Source organism: Pygocentrus nattereri, chromosome 7, assembly GCF_015220715.1.
Source record: "Pygocentrus nattereri isolate fPygNat1 chromosome 7, fPygNat1.pri, whole genome shotgun sequence".
NCBI classification, from domain to species: domain Eukaryota; kingdom Metazoa; phylum Chordata; class Actinopteri; order Characiformes; family Serrasalmidae; genus Pygocentrus; species Pygocentrus nattereri.
In genome coordinates, this window is record NC_051217.1 from 26,091,242 (window position 1) to 26,116,283 (window position 25,042).

Sequence of the window (25,042 nt, forward strand, 5' to 3'; positions counted from 1 at the left end):
CTGGCGACCTGTCCAGGGTGTATCCTGCCTTCCGCCCGAAGACTGCTGGGATAGGCTCCAGCTCCCCCCCGCGACCCTGACAGAGAAGCGGCTTAGAAAATGGATGGATGGATGGATGGATATACACACCATAAACCCAATATACTCCTTACCATACAATCATATATAATAATTACCGTATAACCCTTTTGCACACCCTAAACCCAATATACCCCTTACCATATAACCATATAATTTAAGTTTGTCATGGTTGGCTCCTACTCCATGTGCCCCTTTGTTTGGATCTTCCATGTCCTTTACCATGTAATCCAGTATACTAGTTATTCCCAACATTCCCGATATTTTCACTCTGTCCCTTATCATACAACCCAATATAATAATTACCGTATAACCCTTTAAACACACCATAAACCCAATATACTCCTTACCATACAACCCAATATAATAATTACCGTATAACACTTTATACACACCAAAAACCCAATATACTTCTTACCAAATAACCCAATATAATAATTAGCGTATAACCCTTTATACACAACATAAACCCAATATACCCCTTACCATATGACCGTATAATTTTAGTTCCCAGTGCATCTCATTATGTTACCCCATGCCTAATTTACCCTTCCATTTACCTTAATATACCCAGTCCATCCTTTACCATATAATCCAGTGTACTATTTATTCCCCACATTCCTGATATTTTCACTCTGTCCCTTACCATATAACCCAATATAATAATTACCGTATAACCCTTTATACACACCATAAACCCAACATAGTCCTTACCATATAAACCAATATAATAATTGCCATATAACCCTATATACACACCAAAAACTGAATCCCAGTGTACGAGCGAACATCATCATGACTGTCAAAATTAAATGAACACAACTGTGTATGGAATTACAGTGTAATTATAGATAGTTTCAGCTACACTGATGAAGCACAGACAGTCCTAGTGGAAAGGAAAAGGAATGAGCACTCAGGGTGAAGAGAGCCGTTAGCTGTGTGAAATCCCTGCCCTCGTTTTTCAGATGTATTAAATACAAGTGAACAGGGCTAATCTGCGCTAATCCCCTAAAAATCTACAGCGCAGAAACAATGACCTAATATGAATGTGTGCTTACCTGATTCCCTTCATCTAGATCTAGAGAGAGAGTGAGAGAGAGAGAGAGAGCAAGAGAGAGAGTGAGGGAGAAAGACAGAGAGAGAGAGAGAGAGAGAGATGTGGGGATATTTAACATTTTCTGTGGGTCTCTACTGCCATACTGTGGTCATATATAGAAGAGCATTCACTCTAGATTTCCATTTGTAATAAATAAAACACTTTGAGATTTAACTGCATATCAAAGTCACATTATGGCACAAAGTCAAGTGTACAATGTTAACCTAACCCAAAATTTGGTTTCTGGCTTGGCTATCTTTAAACAAAAAAAACGAGGGAAAAAAATATATTTATATACACACACCAGTCATTCTCAGCACTGCAGTAACACTGACATGGTGGTGGTGTGTTGCGCTGGTCTGAGTGATTCAGACACAGCAGTGCTGCTGGAGTTTTAAACACCTCAGTGTCACTGCTGGACTGAGAATAGTCCAGCAACCAAAAATATCCAGCCAACAGCGTCCTGTGGGCAGTGTCCTGTGACCACTGATGAAGGACTAGAGGTTGACTAACACAAACTGTGCAGCAGCAGATGAACTGTCGTCTCTGACTTTACATCGACAAGGTGGACTGATAAGGTGTTACTGTGTTACTGCAGTGCTGAGAATTACCCACCACCCAAATAGTACCTGCTCTGTAAGGTTCCATGGGGGTCCTGATCACTGAAGAACACGGTAACAGAGTATGCAGATAAATGTTCCATAGCTAAAATCATTAGCAGCAATGCTGAAGGTTGAATTTTGTCCACACTTTAGTCCATGTTTACAGATACCAGCCACACAGTGTCAGTAGCCACAGAATCAATTAAGTATATAAGAGATTATTTTACAGTATCACAACACAAGCATGTTACGGTGGTATCAATCCATGTGATTTGATAAGGTCATCATCTTCCAAACTAACCATGTAAAACTGGACAGTTGCTGTGTAGTTCATATGTTGGTAATGTGAAGCCTCTGGTGTCTTATAACACAACAGAGATTTTTAATTAATTGCATAACAAATATGCTCTTATAACTATTCAGATACACTGAGACTACATTATCCGATACATGTGTATTTAAATGAGCTGTACTGCTGTAATCCATCCACGTAACAGTGAGCACATAACCAGCAGTTACACTGTTATTGCATGTATTGTTAATGTGTAACTACACAGTGATTAGAGACCCAGTCTGGTTTTCTGCCTGAAGGATAGCACTGAGACCATAACTACGCTTCTCACCTGTGGGGTGCCTCAGGGCTCCATTCTAGGCCCGATATTATTTTCTCTTTATGTGCTATATAATTACTCCAGCATTATGGAGGAGGGCCGTCTCCCATCTCCACCAATGACCCCTTCACCACAATTGCTGTTCTGATTGCTCGCCAAATGTTTTCTCATTGTCTGTGTGTTTTATCGGCCACAATTTTAAACATGCTCCAAAATCTGCTCACACAACACAAGCGGATTAGTCAACAAGCTGGGGGAATTTGTCAAAGATCCAAAAATTTGTCTGCCAGAGGAAAATCGGGGTTAAAACCATGCAGCATGCACTCGGCATTAGGACGTTCCTGCTGGACAGTCCTATTTTTGAGCTTATTGAGCTGCTTTGTGAAATACACTCCACAACACAACTCCACATTCAGTCTTAGTAAAGATCTGACAGGTCAGTAAGCTGAACATCAGAGTACTGGACACTGTATGTGTAACCCACCTGCCATTAACTGAAAATCACAGCTAGCCACTTTAGAGTCAAGATTACAAGTTTGTTATTGGTACGTGGTGAACTGTTGGCTTTGTTCATGAGACGGCAGCAGGATTATGGGGGCCAGTGAACCAAATCAAGTGATAAGATCCTAAAATTTAAATTCAGAGGACCATTTACATGTTTAAGTGGTTCTCTGCATGATGAAATGTTTTTTCAGATTGAAGAAGGATGTAGGATGTGTTGTTCTATATACAACCCTTTTGAAAATGGTTCTATATAGCAGAAAAAGGGTTCTGCTATTGTTACAATGTCAAGCTTGTCACAATTGCAGAACCCTTTGTTGTTCCATCAACCTGAAGAACCATTTTACCAGGCAAGGAACCATTTAAGCATACTAAGGGCTCCTTCAGTGCTCATGGTGCCATATAGAACCACAGCTTTTACTCATTTCGACACATTGGCCGAGGGTGGCTGGGTGGGTGGGCGGAGAACATTCCTCCACAGCATCTGTGGGCAATACAGCTGACACGACACAGCCACTACAGACTACAGAGAAATCTCTCGGCCTGGACGCGTCCCAAACCACCTCACCAGCTCCTCTGTTCTCAGTGTGGGTCCACAGGAACCAGATGAACATGGAGAGGAAAACAGGAGAAAAGGAAATGAGAAAGTAGGAGAGGATTGTTGGGATCTGAAGGCCACAATAATAAGTGCTCAAGAGCGCCCCCTAGGACTGCAGTACTGCACGTGTGCCCTTTGGGACATGGCTTTATACGAAATGTAGCACTAACTTCTCCAGATCAGGAGCTCCTCTGGTCCAGATTTCACAGAACAATGCAGAGCTGCTCCACACAACAGGACGTGACCTCAAACATCTCCAACATTCCTCCGCAGCATCTGTGAGCAATATGGCAGACACAGTAATGCTGAACAACAGATAGAGTAGAGGAATCTATCAGCCTCCTCCTCAGCTCCTCCTCAGCTCCTCTGATCTCAGTGTAGCTCAGAGGGGACATGAGGAGAAGAGCAAAGAAAAAATTAGGACAAGTGAAGAGAAGAAAGGAGAAAAAATTAGAAGAGAAGTGAAGAGATAAAAAAAATGAAAAGGAGAGAAGAGACAAGAAAAAAATGAGAAAAGGAGAGAAGGGACGAAATAAAATGAGAAAAGGAGATCAGAAAAAATGGTAAAAGGAGAAAAGAGTAGATCAAAATGAGAAAAGGAGAGGAGAAAAAATGGGAAAAGGAGAGAAGAGAAAAAAATGAGAAGAGACAAAAATGAGGAGAAAAAAGCAGAGAAACAAGGAAGAGAAGAAAAAAATAAGAATAGTGAAGACAAAAAATGAGGACACGAGAAGAGGGAAAGGGATGATATGAAAAATATGTGAACATAAAAAAGAAAAAAGAAAAAAAGAAGAGAGAAAGGGGAAGGGAAGAATAAAGGCTGTTACACACTGAACGCTCTTTATTCATGTGATTTATTCAGGTGCCAGTAGATTAACTCGGGCATGTGTAACTGACCGTGTCTCGTACATAAAATTTTTCGGGCAATATCATTTTATGCCTCTTGAATTTTTTAAACTTCTGCCTGTGGTTGCATCTGCTGTTGGCATGATGACAACTAAGATGCTGGAGCAGCTGTTCCAGCAAACAGAACCTTTTCACAAATGCTAAAATGATCAGAATCTACAAGTTCCAGTTCTGCAATGGGTTCCAGTCTGTGTGGAAAAACTCAGCGTTCCAGCATCCGAATGAAGTGATGAAGCTCTTAATGCTACTTTGACTTTTCCAGAGTGGACAGAAGCCCAGAGTCACCGCCCACTTGCTCTGTGAGCAGTGAAGGATCTTGTTCACTCCGAGATCAGAGCTGTCAGTGAAAGAGCTCACTAGAGTTGGGAGATGAAAATATAATATTGGGTAACTTTTCTTAACGCAATACGTCACAAAATATATATTTCAAACATGTGATCAGAGAAAAAAGAGACAGTTGTGACACATTTAAAAAAAAATGCTATGATGAAAATACTGTGAACAGTAGCTTATTGTCAGCAATCCCCCTTCTGGCCACCAGAGGTCTTCCTCTCCTGAGTTCTAACACTGTCACCTCAACAACCCTAATGAGTCCCACCTGATCCTCATTTCCACCCTACTCTGCTCTGCTATAAAAACCTCTCAGTTGCATTCACACTTTGCAAAGTATTGCCAGTTCCTCAGTGTCTGCCTTACCAAGCCTTGTTTATTCCATTGTCTTTTTGGGTGTTTTGGACTGTTTTATGCTCTTGCCCTTTTGGATACTTTTGCCTGTTTTTTTGCTGACTGCTTTTTGCTTTTGACCTCCTTTTCTGTCCTCGATGTTGCCCCTTGGATTTTCCTGTTTTATTAATCCACCTTTAACCTGCACATGGATCCTTTTCACGTTCCTGAGAATCAACTGTTATATTCAGTATCTGTTACTGAATCCAGTTAAAGGGATTAATTTTACTCTCTTTCTAATGAAACATGCAGTTGGTCAGTTTCTACAAGCACTGACAATAAACACCATATGATCAGAAAAGTGCACAGTATTATTTTAAACAATATAATAATAGTTTTAAACATCTCAGACGCTGCCGACTCAAACTCCACCGCCCCTCTGATCACCTTCCTGTGTTAATGTTGATGATGAAATATTACAGTGACAGTGGTGAATAATGAGGAGGTGGAGCTGAATGTGTGGCTGTTTATTAGGATTATTATTATCAGTGCACTCAGCTAAAGCACTTGGGAAATGGAGACTGAAACTGGGGAGCAGCGATGCTCTGATAAACAGCAGGGGGCGACTCTCATAAACAACAGGGGGAGCTCTGATAAACAGCAGGGGGCACTCTCACAGCATTCACTACTTACAGTTTATCACACTTTTGTTCAGTTTGGCTTTTTTTTTACATCAGTAATAGCAGCTTAACCCACATTTTAACATTATTTTGATGATGTGTTTATGTTTCAGCTGTGTGCTTGTAGTCGGCTGCTAGGAAACAGGCATGACAGCTTATTGACGACTCTGATTGAGTAGGATCATAGGCTATGAGATCAGATAAGATTCCTAAATTACGGCTCCTGGTTACCGAAGGCTGTGGCATCACTGGGGATCAAACTCATAATTGCCCAATGACAAGATCAAGACTTAGACAGTTGCCCTACAGCATCAGGTTTAGCTCAGGTTTATGTTGTAGTATTAATCACTGAGTAAATGAGGGCGTGTAGCCTGGCAGCAGGTTCTCTAGTATAAATCAGTTCTGATCACTCCTCCATTCACTGACAAGAGTTTACTTAACATTCATCCATTTTCTAAGCCGCTTGTTCACTTAACAGTGATGTTTTAAAAAAAGACACCACTCTCCTGCAGCGCCCTCTGCTGCCCAAATAGAACTAGCAGCCTGATCAGGGTTGCCAGATTGGGCAGGACTCCACAGACAAAATCTGAATAAAACTTTTTTTTTTACTATTAAAATAATGATTTATTTGTGATGCTTTTTTTTATTATCTTGTAGTATGAAGTGTGAAAAATGACAAAAAACTGAAACTGTTACACAATAGTGAAAAATAATAGTCTCGGTTGACGTGAACGGCCTCCAATAGATCATCCGTATATCAACGCTGTCCAAAGAAACATATCCAAAAAGGTAACTTTACAGGAGATTAAAACACCTGTAACTTTTACTGTAAGAGATTATAATGGAACTGATTTTGGGGCACGTCTATTGGTCCAATCATCATGAAATCTTCACACAGTGTAAAAGAGCTGCTGTGTTTAAATAACGTAAACAATAATCCACAAAAATGCAGATGTTTTTCTTTGGACAGTGATAATATGTTCAGTTTATGAACAAACCATCCAAGGAAAGTCAGTCATTCTCAGCTGTATTGAGGTTAGGATTAGGACCAGGATGAGGATGAGGTTCAGGTTTTGGGTTGTGGGAAGATTTATAAAAGGCTATTGTTACCACAAAAATAACAATACAACAATAATAACAGCAACAATGAGACAAATATTCTCTTTTTTCATTCAGTTACATTTTTAGCTTTTGTTATTTTTATAGAATATTTAAATATTTGAGAAAATGAAAATATCTGGCAGTCAGAGCTCTTACAGACAGTACACACCCTCCAAACAGGTTTTAGAAAGAGGACAGGAGCACGTTTGTCATTGGTAGATAGTTTATATGTGATTTATGGGTTTATCTTGGCATGTACAGTATAGAAAACACATACAATAACAATGTCCAAACATTTAAAGCCCAAACCATTAAGACATGATATAAGAATCTAAAAAAATCAAATGATAAAAATCTTCCTCTTCACCGATTTCAACTCCCAAATCATCCACTGCAAACCCAGATTCAGACGCAGCACTGATTTCGTAACCGTGGTAACTGGCTTAATCAAAAATATATGGTAACATTTGTCTGTAATATCTGAGAAGACGAGAAGTGATACATTTGTATTTACACAGGCTTACTGAGTGAATTTCAAATACAATGTATATAACTTTAATATATATTTATATATATTTCTCTCTCTGTAGTTCCACTAGTGTTCAGTCATCTAGTCCAGTTTTCAATCCATTTCATCCTGAGCCAGAATTCAGTCTGAACAGAATCAGAATGAGCCTCGTTCTCTTCGTGAGCCGGTTCTTCTGTTCGTTCTGTTCCACAGTCCACCGTCTCTGAAACCGCGGGATGAGTGTGTGTGTGCGCGTGTGCGTGCAGAGGCTAACACGACACAGCAGGACACACACGCTACCCACAGTGAACTGTACAAAAAGGTGACTCGAAGTGTTTTCACATCCCAAACTCTGTTTCCTGGAGTGTCTGGGCCGTTTTTCACAACGTGGTCCGAGCTTGCGCCTGTTTGTTCGTGATTATTCTCATAGAGATATACGTGATCTCTAAACAGTTACGAGAAACGCAGAACCGTAAAGGAGCTACATGCCGATTTGCTTGTGCGATTCATTCGGACGACAGTAAACTAATTCAATCACGTGTAGCTGATGATATCTTGCACGGATGACGAAAATGTGACGTTGTTTTTCTCGCCCTGTTTCATTTTTGCAAACTTTTATCACACTGACTGTGTTGTTGGCATGACAACAACCAAGCTGACGGTACAGCAAACAGAATTTTTAACTTTCTGTGTTAATGATGAAATATTACATTGACGGTGGTGAATAAAGAGGAGGCGGAGCTGAACACGCATCTGTTTATTAGGAGGAGTAACATTAGCGCGCTCGGCTAAAGAGTTTGGGAAATGGAGACTGAAACTGGGGAGCAGCTGGTTATGGATGGCTGTGGCATCACTGGGAATCAAACGCATGGTCTCCCAGTGATGAGATCCAGACATAATTAGTTGCCCTACAGCATCAGTTTTAAGTCCAGACAATTATTATTTTTTTTCACAATGTGGTCTGCATTTACACTAGTTTGTTTATAATTACAAAGCATTTACGGAGAACTGTACAGGCTGTTCCACGCTGATATATTTGTTTGATTTATTCAGATGACCATGTGTTGCTGATGATATCTTGTACAGGCAGTGAAAGTGCAACATTACTTTATTCACTCTATGTTAAATTTTTGTGAATATTCACTAGAGCCAAAAAGAGTCACTGACCAATCATGATTACTGCTACCGTTGGCAAGATGACAGAGCAGCAAGAATCTCCAACAGCAGCTCAAACTGAGTTAAATGTGGAAGAACTCCTTCAGGTCAGAAAAGGGATGGAGTTTCACTTTCCTAGAGATCCCAGCTATGAGTGAAAGAGCTCGTACAGTGTCAGCCTCTCTGATCTCTCATTTTTCCATAGTGGAAAACATCCTGACACTTCATCCATGTTGTAGGGGTGATTTTTTGATATAGTGGCGTTTAACAGGCTTAAACTCCGCTGTCTGGAGTACAATCATTAGCACAGCAAAACAAGCAAGCTAGTGAAATTCTATCATTAATAGTTATTTTATTGTAAATAAACAGTGCCCTACTGACTGATATGACTGAAGCTCAGCCTTTTGTTGGAGAGTGAAAGTACAATGTTGGTAGCATGGTGCTAACATTGTATTAAACCATATTTCATGGCAGGAAATGTGCTTTATTGTGACAGCGATGTTTGAATAAAATGGGCTTCTTATAACATGAGGTCTTATCGCTGCTGTCAGAAGAAAAACTCGTATCTCCATTTTTATCGTTTTTCAGTTTTTGACATAATGTGAAAATACCCATGGTCCTATATGTTGTGTGTAAATTTCATGATGAAAGGAACAAAAGAAATTTCCCAAAAGGACTTGTCTGGTTCAACTGACTTAGATTAAAAGTGAAGTATGTTTTTTCCTTCTCCTGTAAAGTTCTCAATTTGGAGATAGAAGGTTTTGGTCTGACAACAGTGATATATTTATAAATGTATCCCAAAAAATGGCTAAACAATAAAGTAACTTCAAAATGGAAGAGTTTTTCACTTTGATTCTTTAGGTGTTTAGTGTGTAAAACTGCAGACAGTCTTTTACAGAAAGAAGAGTCGATATTGATCTACTCAGCACTGACGGCATCATACAGCTGGAAAACACTGCAGAGCTAGTTTGAGTTTAATGTGAGACCAATTTTTCTTTACATGGTTTAAATCTGGACTCTGACCAGCAAAACCAGAAAAAAGACACTATATTATGTTAGGAATAATCCAATCCAATACTTCCACTGTGAAAAGTCCCAAGTTCTCCAGGAAACAGATCTCATGAAGCCATGAAAGCCATGAAAGTACAACAGCTGTACAGCTTCCAAATGACCTGCAAGTACAAACGTATATAAAAAACACAAAAGCATAATTATAATCAACAACAAAAATAAACAATAAACACTTTCAGTACCTACAGGGTTACAGAGCTCCAAGCATGGTGTCCTACATTCAGCACTGCAGGAGAGACAGGCACTCTCACGGACCACTCAGCCTCCGGGGGTCCCGAGACCTCCGGCACTGAAATATTCACACAGCAAGCAGCTTCTGGAATGACCTTTGACTTCTCATGGCAAGTTTAAGCAGGGCTGGACCCCCGCATCCCCCCTCCCACCCCCCACCCCTACTACAAAAGCAGCACAAAGATTTAAAAGAGCAAACATGGTCAGGTCTTGCAGGCTGGAGTACACTCTTAAAACAAGACTGGGTCAGAAAGGGTTCTTTGGAGCAATGGCCAAGAAGAACCACTGCTGGTTTCCCAGAGCTGTGGTTCTCAAACCACATTTGTGCTTGATCCCAACTCCCAGCACAGGGATAGAGCAGGAATGTGGACTACAAGGAAGAACCTGCCAATGGTTCTTTGTAACATTTTGTGCCTCACTACCATATTAAAGTCTTTGTTCTAAAACCAAACATCTAAGAACCGCTTATGGACCTTAAGGTTTTAAGGGTGTACCTACATGTTCCTGGACAGATGTTCATCTAGCTGGACAGAACACAAACACTCTCACTAAGATGTTCCTCAAGCACACACGCAGGACTAGGTAATACTGTAGTTGAGAACCCGTTCCGTAGAGATATGAGAAGGCTCATGGTCCGCAGACAGACAGACAGACAGACAGTACAAATATCACTCAGACTTCTGGGATTCTTAGAAAAACAACACAAAAACTGAAGCTCACTCAGTGAAGGTGGCTTAATTATGGCCTAGTAAAAGCTGAGGGAACGTTCTAGGAACACCAGCTTGTTCCAGACAGTGAAACAAAACCAAACAAAACATTCTCTGCATTTCATTCAGAGGCACTAGACATCACTACAAAAAGATGATCTGAATTTTTAGGTTCTAACCAAAAACACTGCAATACTTTGAGATTTTGACTAGCTAAAGAGAAAAAAAGGGACAGGTAGAACAGACCCCCCTTAAGTGACCACAACTCTCAGCAGCTTTCAGGTGGAGGTGAGCATCTAGATCCATCAACATCTTCTAGAACAATGCCCTATAACAATGTTCTAGAACAGTTATCCATCATGATGTTTTTCGCTTTTTAAAAATCTTCCATCACAAGATTCGAGAACAAGGTTCCTTTCTGATCTTCTAGAGCTGTGCTCCATAATGATGTTTTCAAGAATGGTCCACCACATGTCTCCTGGAAGAAAGTTTCACTGCATCATTCTAGAACAGTGTCCCATAATGATGTTCTAGAACAAAGCTACATCACAATGTTCTGGAACAAAGCTCCATCACGATCCTGTAAAAACAATGCTCCGGAAATCCACTAACGATGTTCTAGAATGATGTTGCTTTGTAATCTCGAATGGTGATCCTTCCAGCAGTTTTCTGGAAAAAAGCTTCAGTACGATCTTCTACAACCGCATTCCATCAGGATATTCCAGAAATCAATAACAATACTCCATAGTCACGTTCTAGAACAATGTATCAAGACGATGATGTAAAACAATGTTTCAGCGATGTTCTAGAAAAACGTTTCAAATTTAAGCAATCTTCCAAAATGGTGATCAATAATGACGGTACAGAGCAAAGTCCTATCAGAATCTTCTAGAACAAGGCTCCGTAGTGATGTCCCAGAACAGAAGTCCATCACAATGGTCTAGAAGAACACTCCATAACGATGGTCTAGAAGAATGCTCCATCACGATGGTCTAGAACAATAAAAATGTACTGTACCTTCATAATAAAAGTCTGATAATGAGTTTAGGTGCTCGTGTAACATGGCCATGATGCAGCTGTCAGCTGTGATCTAGAAAGGCAGATAGAAGCTTCTGGTGATTTTTCTCTTGGTCTTTTCTGGATTTTCAGTTTGTTTTAGACTGCAATGCCCTCTTTCCAGCTTTAGATTATTACTGTCCTTTAACTGTCAGATTTTTTAGAACTTTTATTTTTATTAATGCTTAATCAGAGACAGAAAGAGAGGGCAAAGAAAGAGAAAGAGGTGGGGCCACCACTAAGCCCCACCCATTCCCCCAGCCACACCCCTCCTAAGTAGGCCCCAACTCCCTGGACCTCTGCCTCAGCCGTCGTCGGGGGTGGAGGAGTCTTCCGGAAACTCGTCCGAGGATCCGCTCTTGTGGATGCGCCCGTCGCTCCTCATGCTGTGGAACGTCTTCTTGAAGGCCTCCATCATGGAGTGTGCTAACTTTTTGGCCACTAACTTGCTCTCGCATTCCACGGCGTGGCAGTCCATCTGGAATGTCAGATCGTCGTTAATCTGTCGGTAAATCCAGGCGAACACGTTGGGGCTGACCTCATGGTCCGCAGTGCAGTACGCGATCCGAGCCACCTGGAAGGTGTCCATGGCGACCGTGGCCTCGCCCCGCCCATCCAAGTGATGCAGACGCACCTGGAACGGGCGGATCTCCAGGACGGCATTGCTAGGGGCGACAGAGTCGTCCGGGGCAATGGAGGAGTGCTTCATATCCCATAATCCCACCACGGCAGACTCCGTGCAGCCTGAGAGGAACTGAGTGCCGGAGATCGTCACCTTGCCCAGATACGTCACCTGCAGAGCACAAAGGCACACAAATTCAGAAGAGTCACCAGAGCAGGAGCAGCAAACTCTCCCTGCGAAACATGATTTTATTAAACCATATAAATCCATCACATGTGTAAATCCTGGAGTAATTATTTCCTGTTCAGCCTAAAAATGAGCCGTTAAGGGTTTTTCAGTAAAGACAGTGATTATATACGGACTTTCCTACTGAACTATAGACAAAATAATGAATAAATCAAGTTTTCAGATCTGCGATAATTACAAGGATTCTGTTCTGATCTATTTAAAAGCAAGTCATTAAAAGAGACAATAATAAGCTAAATATACACAAAATCATCATTTATAGGGTCTTGGCAGGGGTCGGTCCCAAACCCACACCCCTAAAACACAACCAACACACAAATAGTTTTAGTCTGTGGGTGGAGCCTTGTTTTAGCCACGCCCCCGTATTTCAAAGCAGGCAGTGAGGCTGCATCCCTGCTCCTCATGGCCGTATGGTGAGCAGTTAGATCCCATTGTTTTGAAGTAAATGTATCCCAAGTCTGAAAGTCAGTGAGGAACATTAAAAATTGCCATATTTTATGCAGTTCAGCACTTTTAAAAGTGTTTTAATATCGTCTCTAACTTTACATCTACAAGGTGGACTGACAAGGTAGGAGTGTCTAATAGAGTGGACAGTGAATGGACACAGTGTTTAAAAACTCCAGCAGCACTGCTGTGTCTGATCCAGTCAGACCAGCGCAACACACACCAACAAACCACCACATCAGTGTTACTGCAGTGCTGAAAATGATCCACCACCCAAATAGTACCTGCTCTGTGAGGGTCTATGGAGGTCCTGACCATTGAAAAACAGGGTAACAGAGTATCAGAGAAGTCTGTAGGCTAACGGACTGCATGTGCTGTAAAAACATGTGGCCACAATTACATTGGCAGAAAAGTTGGAGCTCCTTTGTTGTTTTTCACTTTGCTTAACTTCAAAAACACCCCAGCTCCTTCACATAATCCACATTTCTCCCTAATCTGGGTCACACACAGACACAACAACACAGAACACGCGGTTCCAGAAAACACATTCCTCCAGTCTTGTGTGGGCCTGTGCCAGTAACAGAATCGTGTAATTCGGATAAACGGATAAAGCAGAAAATAACGGAACTATTTAGGTTTCTGTGACACCACTGACACACAGAACCTGACCTAGAACTACATCTATATACTAAACATAACTTAAACACACTCTCTTTAAAAAGATGGTTCTTCAAGGGTTCTTCAGTAAGGACAATGGTGCTATGAACACTCTGGTTCTCTGGAAAATGGTTCTCTGCATGGTGAAATGGTTCTGCAGAGTGATGTAGGATGTGTTGTAGATGGTTCTATATTTTGTTCATATTTGTCTATTTGTTATATTATTGTTAACAATAGGAGAACTCAAAACATTCTCCATGAATATGAAGAACCGGGTCACCATACAAAGGACCATTTAAGCAAAGGGTTCTTTGAGTGTTCACGGATCTACATTACATTGCCAATAGTATTCGGTTGTCTGGCTTCACACGCATATGAACTTGAGTGACATGCCATTCTTAATCCATAGGGTTTAATACAATGTCGGCTCACCCTTTGCAGCTATAACAGATTCAACTCTTTTAGGAAGGCTTTCCACAAGGGTTAGGAGTGTGATTATGGGAATTTTTGACTGGGCTTCCAGAAGCGCATTTGTGAAGTCAGACACTGATGTTGGCCTGGCTCACAATCTCTGCTCTAATTCATCCCAAAGGTATATCGGATTGAGGTCAGGAGTCTGTGCAGGCCAGTCAAGTTCTTCCACACCAAACTGGCTCATCCATGTCTTTATGGACCTGCTTTGTGCACTGGTGCGCAGTCATGTTTGAACAGGAAGGGGCCGTCCCCAAACTGTTCCCACAAAGTTAGGAGTATGAAATTGTCCAAAATCTCCTGGTGCTGAAGCACTAAGAGTTCCTTCCCTGGAACTAAGGGGCTGAGCCCAACTCCTGAAAAACAACCCCACACCATTATCCCCCCTCCACCAAACTCGGCACAATGCAGTCAGACAAGTACCGTTCTCTTGGCAACCACCAAACTCAGACTTGTCCATTGGATTTCCAGACGGAGAAGCGTGATTGGTCACTCCAGAGAACAGGTCTCCACTGCTCTAGAGTCCCATGGTTTTACACCGCTGCATTCCACGCTTTGCATTGCGCTTGGTGATGAAAGACTTTGATGCAGCTGCTCAGCCATGTAAACCCATTCCATGAAGCTCTCTATGCTGTTCTTGAGCTGATCTGAAGGACACATTAAGTCAGGAGGTCTGTAGTGATTGACCCTGCAGAAAGTTGGCGACTTCTGTGCACTATGCGCCTCAGCATCCGCTGACCCCGCTCTGTCATTTTACGAGTTGCTGTCATTCCCAATCGCTTCTACTTTGTTATAATCCCACTGACAGCTGACTTTGGAATATTTAGAGGAGATTTCATGACTGGACTTCTTGCACAGGTGGCGTCCGATCACAATACCACGCTGAAATTCACTGAGCTCCTGAGAGTGACCCATTGTTTCACTAATGTTTGTAGAAGCAGTCTGCAGGCCTAGGGGTTTGAGTTTATACACCTGTGGCCATGGAAGTGATGGAACAGCTGAATTCAATGATTTGGATGGGTGAGTGAATACTTATTCACTAATTATATATATATATATATATATATATATATATATATATATATATATATATATATGTATATATATATATATATATATATATATATATACCTCTCCATGGATCACCACCTTATCGTGGTGGAGAGGTTTGTGTGCTTGAATGATCCTAGGAGCTATGTTGTCTGGAGCAAAAGCTCCTGGTAGGGACTCCCATGGCAAACTGGTCCTATGTGACAGGCCAGACAAAGTGTGATCCACAATCACCCCTATGAAACCAAAAAGGAAGGACTTCTGTACCCTGCCCGGATCAGGGTTACCGGGGCCCCACCCTGGAGCCAGGCCTGGGGGGGTGGCTCGCCAGCGAGCGTCTGGTGGCCGGGCATTCACTCATGGTGCCCGGCCGGGCCCAGCCCGAAGGAGCTACATGAGTCCCCCCTCCCATCGACCCACCACCGATGGGAGGGGCAGTAGTAGGGGTGTGGTGCATTGTGGATCGGGCAGTGTCCGAAGGCGTGGGCCTTGGCGTTCTGATCCTCGGTTGCTGAAACTGGCTTTTGGAACTTGGAACGTTACCTCACTGGCGGGGAATGAGCCTGAGTTGGTGCGCGAGGTTGAGAGATACCGGCTAGATATAGTCGGGCTCACCTCAACACACAGCTTGGGCTCTGGGTCCAATCTCCTTGAGAGGGGCTGGACTTTTTTCTTTTCTGGAGTTGCCCATGGTGAGAGGCGGCAGGCAGGTATGGGCTTTCTCATAGCCCCTCGACTCGGCACCTGTATGTTGGGGTTTTCCCCGGTGGACGAGAGGGTAGCTTCCCTACGCCTTCAGGTTGGGGAATGGGTCCTGACTGTTGTCTGTGCTTATGCACTGAACAGCAGTTCAGAATACCCAGCCTTCATAGAGTCCTTGGGAGGGGTGCTTGAAAGTGCTCCTCCTGGAGACTCGATTGTCCTACTGGGGGACTTCAACGCTCACGTGGGCAACGACAGTAAGACCTTGAGGGGTGTGATTGGGAGGAATGGCCTCTCTGATCTGAACCCGAGTGGTGTTCAGTTTTTGGAATTCTGTGCAAACCACAGTTTGTCCATAACGAACACCATGTTTGAACACAAGGATGTCCATAAGTGCACATGGCACCAGGACACCCTAGGCCGCAGTTCAATGATTGACTTTGTAGTCGTGTCAGCGGACTTGCGGCCATGTGTATTGGACACTCGGGTAAAGAGAGGAGCTGAGCTGTCAACTGATCACCACCTGGTGGTGAGTTGGATAAGGTGGTGGGGGAAGATGCCAGTCAGACCAGGCAAACCCAAACATATAGTGAGGGTTTGCTGGGAACGTCTGGCAGAAGAACCTGTCAGATTGATCTTCAACTCACACCTCCGTCAAAACTTTGACCAGATATCGGGGGAGGTGAGGGACATTGACTCAGAATGGGCCATGTTCCGCTCCTCCATTGTTGAAGCGGCTGACTGTAGCTGTGGTCACAAGGTAGTTGGTGCCTGTCGGGGCGGGAATCCTCGAACCCGGTGGTGGACACCCCAGGTGAGAGATGCCGTCAAGCTGAAGAAGGAGTCCTACCGGACATGGTTGGCCTGTAGGACACCAGAGGCAGCTGGCAGGTATCGACAGGCCAAGCGCTCTGCGGCTTCAGTCGTTGCCAAGGCAAAAACCCGGGTGTGGGAAGAGTTCGGTGAGGCCTTGGAAAGTGACTAAGTCGGCTCCGAAAAGATTCTGGCAAACCGTCAGGCGACTCAGAAGGGGAAAGCAGTGTGCCACTAGCACTGTATATAGTGGAGATGGTGTGCTGCTGACTTCGACTGAAGACGTCATTGGGCGGTGGAAGGAATACTTTGAGGACCTTCTCAATCCCACCAACACGTTCTCTAGTGAGGAGGCAGAGTCTGGGGACACGGGAATAGGCTCGTCCATTACTGAGGCCGAAGTCGCTAAGGTAGTTAAAAAGCTCCTTGGCGGCAGGGCTCCAGGGATGGATGAGATCCGTCCAGAGTTCCTCAAGGCTCTGGATGTTGTGGGGCTGTCTTGGCTGACACGCCTTTTCAACATTGCGTGGACATCGGGGGTGGTGCCACTGGATTGGCAGACTGGGGTGGTGGTGCCTCTTTTTAAAAAGGGGGACCAGAGGGTGTGTTCCAACTATAGGGGAATCACACTCGTCAGCTTCCCTGGCAAGGTCTATGCAGGGGTACTGGAGAAGAGAATCTGGCTCATAGTCGAACCTCGGATTCAGGAGGAGCAGTGCGGGTTCCGCCCTGGTCGTGGAACACTGGACCAACTCTTTACCCTCTCCAGGATTCTGGAGGGTTCATGGGAGTTTGCCCAACCAGTCCACATGTGCTTTGTGGATCTGGAGAAGGCATTCGACTGTGTTACCTGGGGTATTCTGTGGGAGGTGCTTCAGGAGTACGGGGTACATGGCTCTTTGCTACGAGCCATTCAGGCCCTGTACAAACAAAGCAGGAGTTTGGTTCGCATGGCCGGCAGTAAGTCAGACTTGTTCCCAGTGAGAGTTGGACTCCGTCAGGGCTGCCCTTTGTCAGCGATTCTATTCATAATTTTTATGGATAGAATTTCTAGGCGCAGTCAGGGGATGGAGGGTGTCCGGTTTGGTGACCTCAGGGTCACATCGCTGCTGTTTGCAGATGATGTGGTCCTATTGGGGACACCAGGCCGTGAACTTCAGCTTTCACTGGATCGGTTTGCAGCCGAGTGTGAAGCAGCCGGGATGAGGATCAGTACCTCCAAATCCGAGGCCATGGTTCTCACGCGGGAAAGGGTGGAGAGCCCTCTCTGGGTCAGGGATGAGCTCTTGCCTCAAGTGGAGGAGTTTAAGTATCTCGGGGTCTTGTTCACGAGTGATGGTACAAGGAAGCGGGAGATTGACAGGCGGATTGGTGCTGGGTCAGCAGTGATGCGGGCTCTTTACCGGTCTGTTGTGGTAAAGAAAGAGCTGAGCCATAAGGCAAGGCTCTCGATTTACTGGTCGATCTACGTTCCCACCCTTACCTATGGTCATGAGCTTTGGGTAATGACCGAAAGAACGAGATCGCGAATACAAGCGGCCGAAATGAGTTTCCTCCGCAGGGTGGCTGGACTCTCCCTTAGAGATAGGGTGAGAAGTTCGGTCATCCGGGAGGGACTCAAAGTAGAGCCGCTGCTTCTCCACGTCGAGAGGAGCCAGTTAAGGTGGTTCGGGCATCTGGTTAGGATGCCTCCTGGACGCCTCCCTTGGGAGACCCCGGGGAAGACCCAGGACACGCTGACGTGACTATATCGCCCAGCTGGCCTGGGAGCGCCTCGGAATCCCTCCCAGGGAGCTAGTGGAAGTGGCTGGGGAAAGGGAGGTCTGGGCCTCATTGCTCAGGATGCTGCCCCCCGCGACCCGAACCCCGGAGAAGCAGAAGATGATGCATGGATGGATGGATGGATGGATGGATATATATATATAAAACCACTGTCCTTACCAAAGAACCATTGAAGAACCATTTTTAAGGGTGTAAATTAGAGAGTAATTCTGAAGGGCCTGAATTACTGAAACTGAATTTTCTCATTTTTTTCTCATCAAAGTTTTATGATTGCTTACCGTTACTGCTACTGATTGCTGACCGGTTACTAGTGCCCTCTAGTGTCTGTCCAAATCTGGAAGTATACTGAGTGGCAGTTTTCAATAATAACTTGTTTGCAGAGTCACAGTTTCACTCCAGCAGCTTCAAGCCAACGACATTCAGCTCGTGTTTTGATTCAGCTCGTCATTTTATGTGGGTTCCCCATTCCCCAATAAATTCCAATAAATATGTGAGAAATTTGCTTTGGGCTAATGTTATATTTTAAGCTTTAGGCTCAAACAGACTTTAGTTTGAACGCATATAGATATTCACTAGCTAAATTTTCCATGAACTTCAGCTGTCCTGGGTAAACTACTAGGTTATGTAGACATACAGCTCAATAACTTACCCTTAAAACAAGACTTTGTGTGTAAACTTACATTACAGGAGCATGAATAAAGCTTTACCTTAAGCAGCTTAAACTGACAACAAACATTAATCTCATGCTAAAACAAACTTTAGTTTTTGAACCTATCCCTACCGAAAAAAGAAATAATTGTTTCTTTTTGTTTCTGATGGCTCTGTAATGAGTTTAACCAGTTATCCATTCCTGAACGGTTACATGCATGACAGCATCCAACCAGCACAATCAGTCGCTGTTTACATCACAGACATTATGAATGAGGAGATCGGCCACTGGCTGAAACATGAATGAGGACTATAAGGACTTTGTTTAAGTGGCTGTTCTGCTGAGCATGAGCTACACTGGCCTCAAACCGCTGGAGTGAAACTGCGGGGGTAAATCTGTGGTCAGACTCTTCTCGCTTTCCACACTGCACATCCTCTGACTTATGTCTGAACCTGCAGCTGTTCTCCATCTCCACCAGGGGGCAGCAGGGTCTCTGGCTCTGTGTCAGTAAGAATTTTCCACGAGCTCCACATTCCTGAGAAACATGTTAACATTCCCTGCAGAGACATCAAACACTAACCGGTCTCTGACTGAGGACTGAGAGAGAGAGAGAGAGAGAGAGAGAGAGAGAGAGAGAGAGAGAGAGAGAGAGAGAGAGAGAGAGAGAGAGAGAGAGAGAGAGAGAAAGAGAGAGAGAGAGAGAGAAAGAGAGAGAGAGAGACAGAGACAGAGAGAGACAGAGAGAGACAGCGAGAGAGAGAGAGACACTTTATATCATTATAAAGCCCTGCAGCACCAAGAGTTGAGCAAAGACAACACTCCCCTCACTTAGCTGGTCCTGAAGCACAGTTCAACACACAATAACCCCTCACTAACACACACTAACCCCTCACTAACACACACTAACCCCTCACTAACACACACTAACCCCTCACTAACACACACTAACCCCTCACTAACACACAATAACCCCTCACTAACACACAATAACCCCTCACTAACGCATACTAACCCGTCACTAACACACACTAACACCCCACTAACACACACTGACCCCTCACTAATACACACTGACCCCTCACTAACACAAACTGACCCCTCACAGGACCAGAACACACCTGGAAACCTGATTAGACTGAACCAAATTACAAAACAGCTCAAACTGAATTACCTCACCTATTGGGAAACTGAGTCAAACTCACAGAGCAAAATGCAGTGTTATTTGGCCCTAAAACGTCAGTACAGCATAGCAGATTACCTGATCACACTGACTGACCCTAAACTGAGGTCCACCTTGACGAAGCATAGACTCAGTCAGTACCGTCTGGCCATAGAGACGAGCAGACACAGGAAGTCTTGGCTACCCAAGGATCAAAGACTGTGCACTTTTAGTCTGAATGTACCAAATTTACTCCCATTAGAGCAGAATTCTTCACCAAAATCTTTCCCCTACAGAGAAGCTGCCGTACGTTCTCGGACAACATAAAGAGTTCTGCACATTGGCAGCACAGTATGTTCACACCTGCCACACTCTGAGGGACAGTAAGTGACCACACCATGTCAGAGGTACACACAGATAAAGCCATAATACACCGTATTATTATTATTATTATTATTATTATTATGTATCTGTCTGTCTGTGTCTGTCTCTCTGTCTCACTCTCACTGTATCTGTCTGTGTGCCTCTCTCTCTCTGTCTCTCTATCTATATCTCTCTGTATCTGTAATAATAATAATAATAATAATAATAATAATAATAATAATAATAATAATAATATTATTGTTATTATTATTATAGCAACACCTTTTATATCTGTTCTTCCTTTATATATCTGTTATTGCCTTTTCCTTTTTTTTGGTATATATTGTACTTCATTCTTAATCTCCCTACAAAAGCTTTGGAAATACATGTGTCAATATTTGTCATGCCAATAAAGCAACATTGAATTGAACTGAGAGAGAGAGAGAGAGAGAGAGAGGCAGACAGACAGACAGACAGAGAAAGACAGACTGACAGAGAGAGAGAGAGAGAGAGAGAGACAGACAGACAGACAGAGAGACAGACAGAGAGAGAGAGACAGTGGAAATGTGTAAATCAGTAAAAACAATAAACAAGAACAAAAACAAAGACATTTTAGCTCCAGCTAGACACAAACATCTCCGCTCACGTGACCCACACAGAGCGGAGCTCAAAAACAGCCTTATGCCGTCTCTGTCCTGATGCTGTCGGTTTCTATTCTGCACGCTTTACCCAAATGAAAGGGCAATATATTAACATTAAATATGAGTCACAGTTTGTCATTCTTCACATAAACATTCTACATTGATACCATCACATGCACACATTTTTCAATAAATATTGATTATATAAGGGAATATTACAAAAAAAAAACACTTTTGCCCAGTGAAATTATCTAAAAATACATATAAATATTTATTAAAATTTCCCAGTTAAAACTGCACTGCGTCAGTTATGGAAATCTGGAGACCCCTCTGGTGGAAATGTGTAACTGCAGGAGCGTCTCTGAGGACATGAACGGATTATGTACTATCATCATCACATCTACATCAAGCCAGACCTTCTTTCTGAGCATGTGTGATGTTAACAAATCAAGATGTACGACATGGTGTAGAGCTGAACTTAGTAAACAGTGATGTTACAGCCAGTCTACGGTCAGTTTGACGTCACGCAGAGCTACTGCGGCTGCCGCAGGAGCAAAGGCGTCATTCATTACTGTTTTCAGCGAAGCCGAAGAAAGTGCCCAGTTTTCATTTTGTCTAATTAAACGTGTCTGAGGAGCTTCTGGGCAAATAAGTGGTCTGCGTCTGTCAGCAGAGCTGAGTGAAGATGAAATTACAGCGAGAACAGCAGAGCTATTAGCTCAAACAGCGCCAAGCCTGACACGAGTCAGTGGTTTCATCGTGACTCCATTAAAAGTGTCCTTTAAACGCAAACAGATGATAAGCTGCCAGTTAACCCTCTCTGTTTGCTGCCCAATGTGTAGTTTAATGGAGTTTATCAGCTCCATCTGAAAGTGGAGGAATATCTCCAGAATCCTGTCTGATGCTCTTCACTGTCTGGTTCCTTTAGAAATTAGTTTATCAGCTCCATCTGAAAGTGGAGGAACATCTCAAGAATCCTGTCTGACGCTCTTCACTGTCTGTTTCCTTTAGAAATTAGTTTATCAGCTCCATCTGAAAGTGGAGGAACATCTCCAGAATCCTGTCTGATGCTCTGCACTGTCTGGTTCCTTTAGAAATTAGTTTGTGTTCGCGTCTTCACATTAAATCTGATCTAATGGTCCTTTAACAAGACAGAAGCGAGGGCTGTAGGTGTTGGTACTCTGTGAAATGCAGGTCTGATCTGATATCTTGTTTATGTGAAGTACATTGCGTGTGAGAGTCTGATTGCAGGCAAACGTATGTGGTTAATGTAAAGTACAGTGCAGATCACAGTCGGTACATTTAGCTACATCTGGAACCTTCATTACACTCAACTCCACACAGAGAATCACACAAACAAATAAATAAAATGATAAATAATAAAACTATTTAAGAAATATATTTTTTGCCATTTTCATGCATTGCAAAAATATATTTGAGTATATATTTGGAAATTTTTTTCCAAAGACCACTGCAGTCGTGTGGTCATTCTGTAGTTGGTGCCCTGTTGTTATGCCCGTATTAGGAACTCTGGGTCTGAGCCTCATTTCTCTATGATGTAGAACGTGAACAGCACATTTCATAGTTTTATTTCAGAACTCATTACTCATTCAGAACACTATTCCCTGTACAAGGGAATAGTGCAGTACTAGTGTATATATATTTCTTTTCTTCTTAGATATTTATCTATATTTGTATTTAATTCTATAAGGGGCTACGCACCTAAGATTTCCACTGACTGTCCAGCACCTGCGTAAACGTGATAGATGTGATCTGATCAAACACTGCGTTTGTGCAGTTTTAACTGTAATGCAGATCAAACAGAACTAAATAAATCACTGCTTTCTGTTTTATTAGCGTTTCTTAGTCTGTCCCAGCTTTTCTGTAATGGTGTTGGTACAGTGTAAATCTATAAACGCTGACTAAGTCAGCCGACAGCAGGTACAGTACAGCCCTGGTGGATCAGTGCTGATCGTTCACAGTCGTGAGAGTTGTTTATCTCTTTTTTACTCGTTGTATAATTCCATACATGTTATTACACATAAACGCACTGGCAGACAGTATAGAGCGTCTCCATGGAAACAGCAGGTTGGCTTTGCTGAACAGTTACATAATGAAGGTAAATAAATGAGTTAATCTCTCTGTCGGTCTGTCTCTCTCGGTCTGTCTGTCTGTTTCTCTCTGTGTATGTTTCTGTTTCTCTCTTTCTCTCTCTCTGTCTTTCTCTCTCTCTGCCTGTCTGTCTGTCTCTCTGCCTGTCTGTCTGTCTCTTTCTCTCCCTCTGTCTGTCTGTCTCTGTCTCTCTCTGTCTTTCTGTGTATGTCTTCTCTCTGTCTATCTCTCTCTCTCTGTATCTGTCTGTCTCTCTCTGTCTTGCTCTCTCTGTATCTGTCTGTCTGCCTCTCTCTCTCTCTGTCTCTCTATCTATATCTCTCTGTATCTGTCTTCTCTCTGTATCTGTCTGTCTGTCTGTCTCTCTGTCTCGCTCTCTCTGTATCTATCTGTCTGCCTCTCTCTGTCTGTCTGCCTTTCTCTCTCTGTCTGTCTCTCTATCTATATCTCTCTGTATCTGTCTGTCTATGTCTGTTTCTCTCTCTCTCTCTCTCTCTCTCTCTCTGTTGCTCTCTCTCTGTGGCTGTTTCTCTCTGTCTGTCTGTCTGTCTGTCTGTCTCTCTGTCTCTCTCTCTCTCTGTCTGTCTGTGTCTGTTTCTCTCTCTCTCTCTCTCTCTCTCTCTGTGTATCTGTCTTCTCTCTGTCTATCTCTCTCTCTCTGTATCTGTCTGTCTGTGTCTGTCTCTCTCTGTCTCGCTCTCTCTGTATCTGTCTGTCTGCCTCTCTCTCTCTGTGTCTGTGTCTGTTTCTCTCTCTCTGCTCTCACTCTGTATTTCTGTGTATCTCTCTTCTGTCTGTCTGCCTCTCTCTCTCTGTGTATCTGTCTTCTCTCTGTCTATCTCTCTCTCTCTCTGTATCTGTCTGTCTGTGTCTGTCTCTCTCTGTCTCGCTCTCTCTGTATCTGTCTGTCTGCCTCTCTCTCTGTGTCTGTTTCTCTCTCTCTGCTCTCACTCTGTATTTCTGTGTATCTCTCTTCTGTCTGTCTGCCTCTCTCTCTCTATGTCTCTCCATCTATATCTCTCTGTATCTGTCTGTCTCTCTGTCTGCCCCCCCTCTCTCTGTCTGCCTCTTTTGTCTTTTAGTCCTCACTCTTTTCTCATTTTCATTCTTTTCTTCTTTCTCCTTATTTCATTCCCTCCTTCATTCTCTCTCTCTCTCTCTGTCTGTCTGTCCGTGTCTCTCTCTCTGTCTGTCCGTGTCTCTCTCTCTGTCTGTCTCTCTCTGTCTTTCTCTCTGTATTTCTGTGTATCTGTCTTCTCTCTGTATATCTCTCTCTGGATCTTTCTGTCTGTCTGTCTGTCTCTCTCTGTCTTGCTCTCTCTGTATCTGTCTGTCTGCCTCTCTCTCTCTGTCTCTCTATCTATATCTCTCTGTATCTGTCTGTCTCTATGTCTGTCTGCCTCTCTCTCTCTCTGTCTCTCTCTATATGTATGTTTGTCTCTCTCTCTCTGTCTGTTTCTCTCTCTCTCTCTGTCTGTTTCTCTCTCTCTCTGTATATCTCTCTCTGTATCTTTCCGTCTGTCTCTCTGTCTCTCTCTGTCTCGCTCTCTCTGTATCTGTCTGTCTCTATGTCTGTCTGCCTCTCTCTCTCTCTGTCTCTCTCTATATGTATGTCTGTCTCTCTCTCTCTGTCTGTGTTTGTTTCTCTCTCTCTCTCTGTCTGTTTCTCTCTCTCTCTCTGTATTTCTGTGTATCTGTCTTCTCTCTGTATATCTCTCTCTGTATCTTTCTGTCTGTCTGTCTGTCTCTCTCTGTATCTGTCTGTCT

At 43.3% G+C, this 25,042-nt stretch overlaps 1 protein-coding gene and 1 long non-coding RNA gene across 2 annotated transcripts in view; both read right to left on the minus strand.

Moving 5' to 3' along the window:
- Window positions 1-7,041: 7,041 nt before the first annotated feature.
- Window positions 7,042-9,937, minus strand: LOC119263698. The gene is made up of 2 exons (XR_005130473.1): window positions 9,757-9,937; window positions 7,042-9,671 (listed from the first exon to the last, which is right to left on the minus strand). It is a non-coding gene; the product is annotated as an uncharacterized LOC119263698 (long non-coding RNA).
- A 23-nt stretch (window positions 9,938-9,960) lies between these two features.
- The window catches only part of pid1 (phosphotyrosine interaction domain containing 1), a 29,618-nt gene continuing 14,536 nt past the window's right edge, over window positions 9,961-25,042 (minus strand). Inside the window, exon 3 of the mRNA XM_017686936.2 lies at window positions 9,961-12,357. Coding sequence (XP_017542425.1) covers window positions 11,869-12,357 — 489 coding nt within the window. The 3' untranslated portion in view covers window positions 9,961-11,868. The remainder of the gene's footprint in view (window positions 12,358-25,042) is intronic.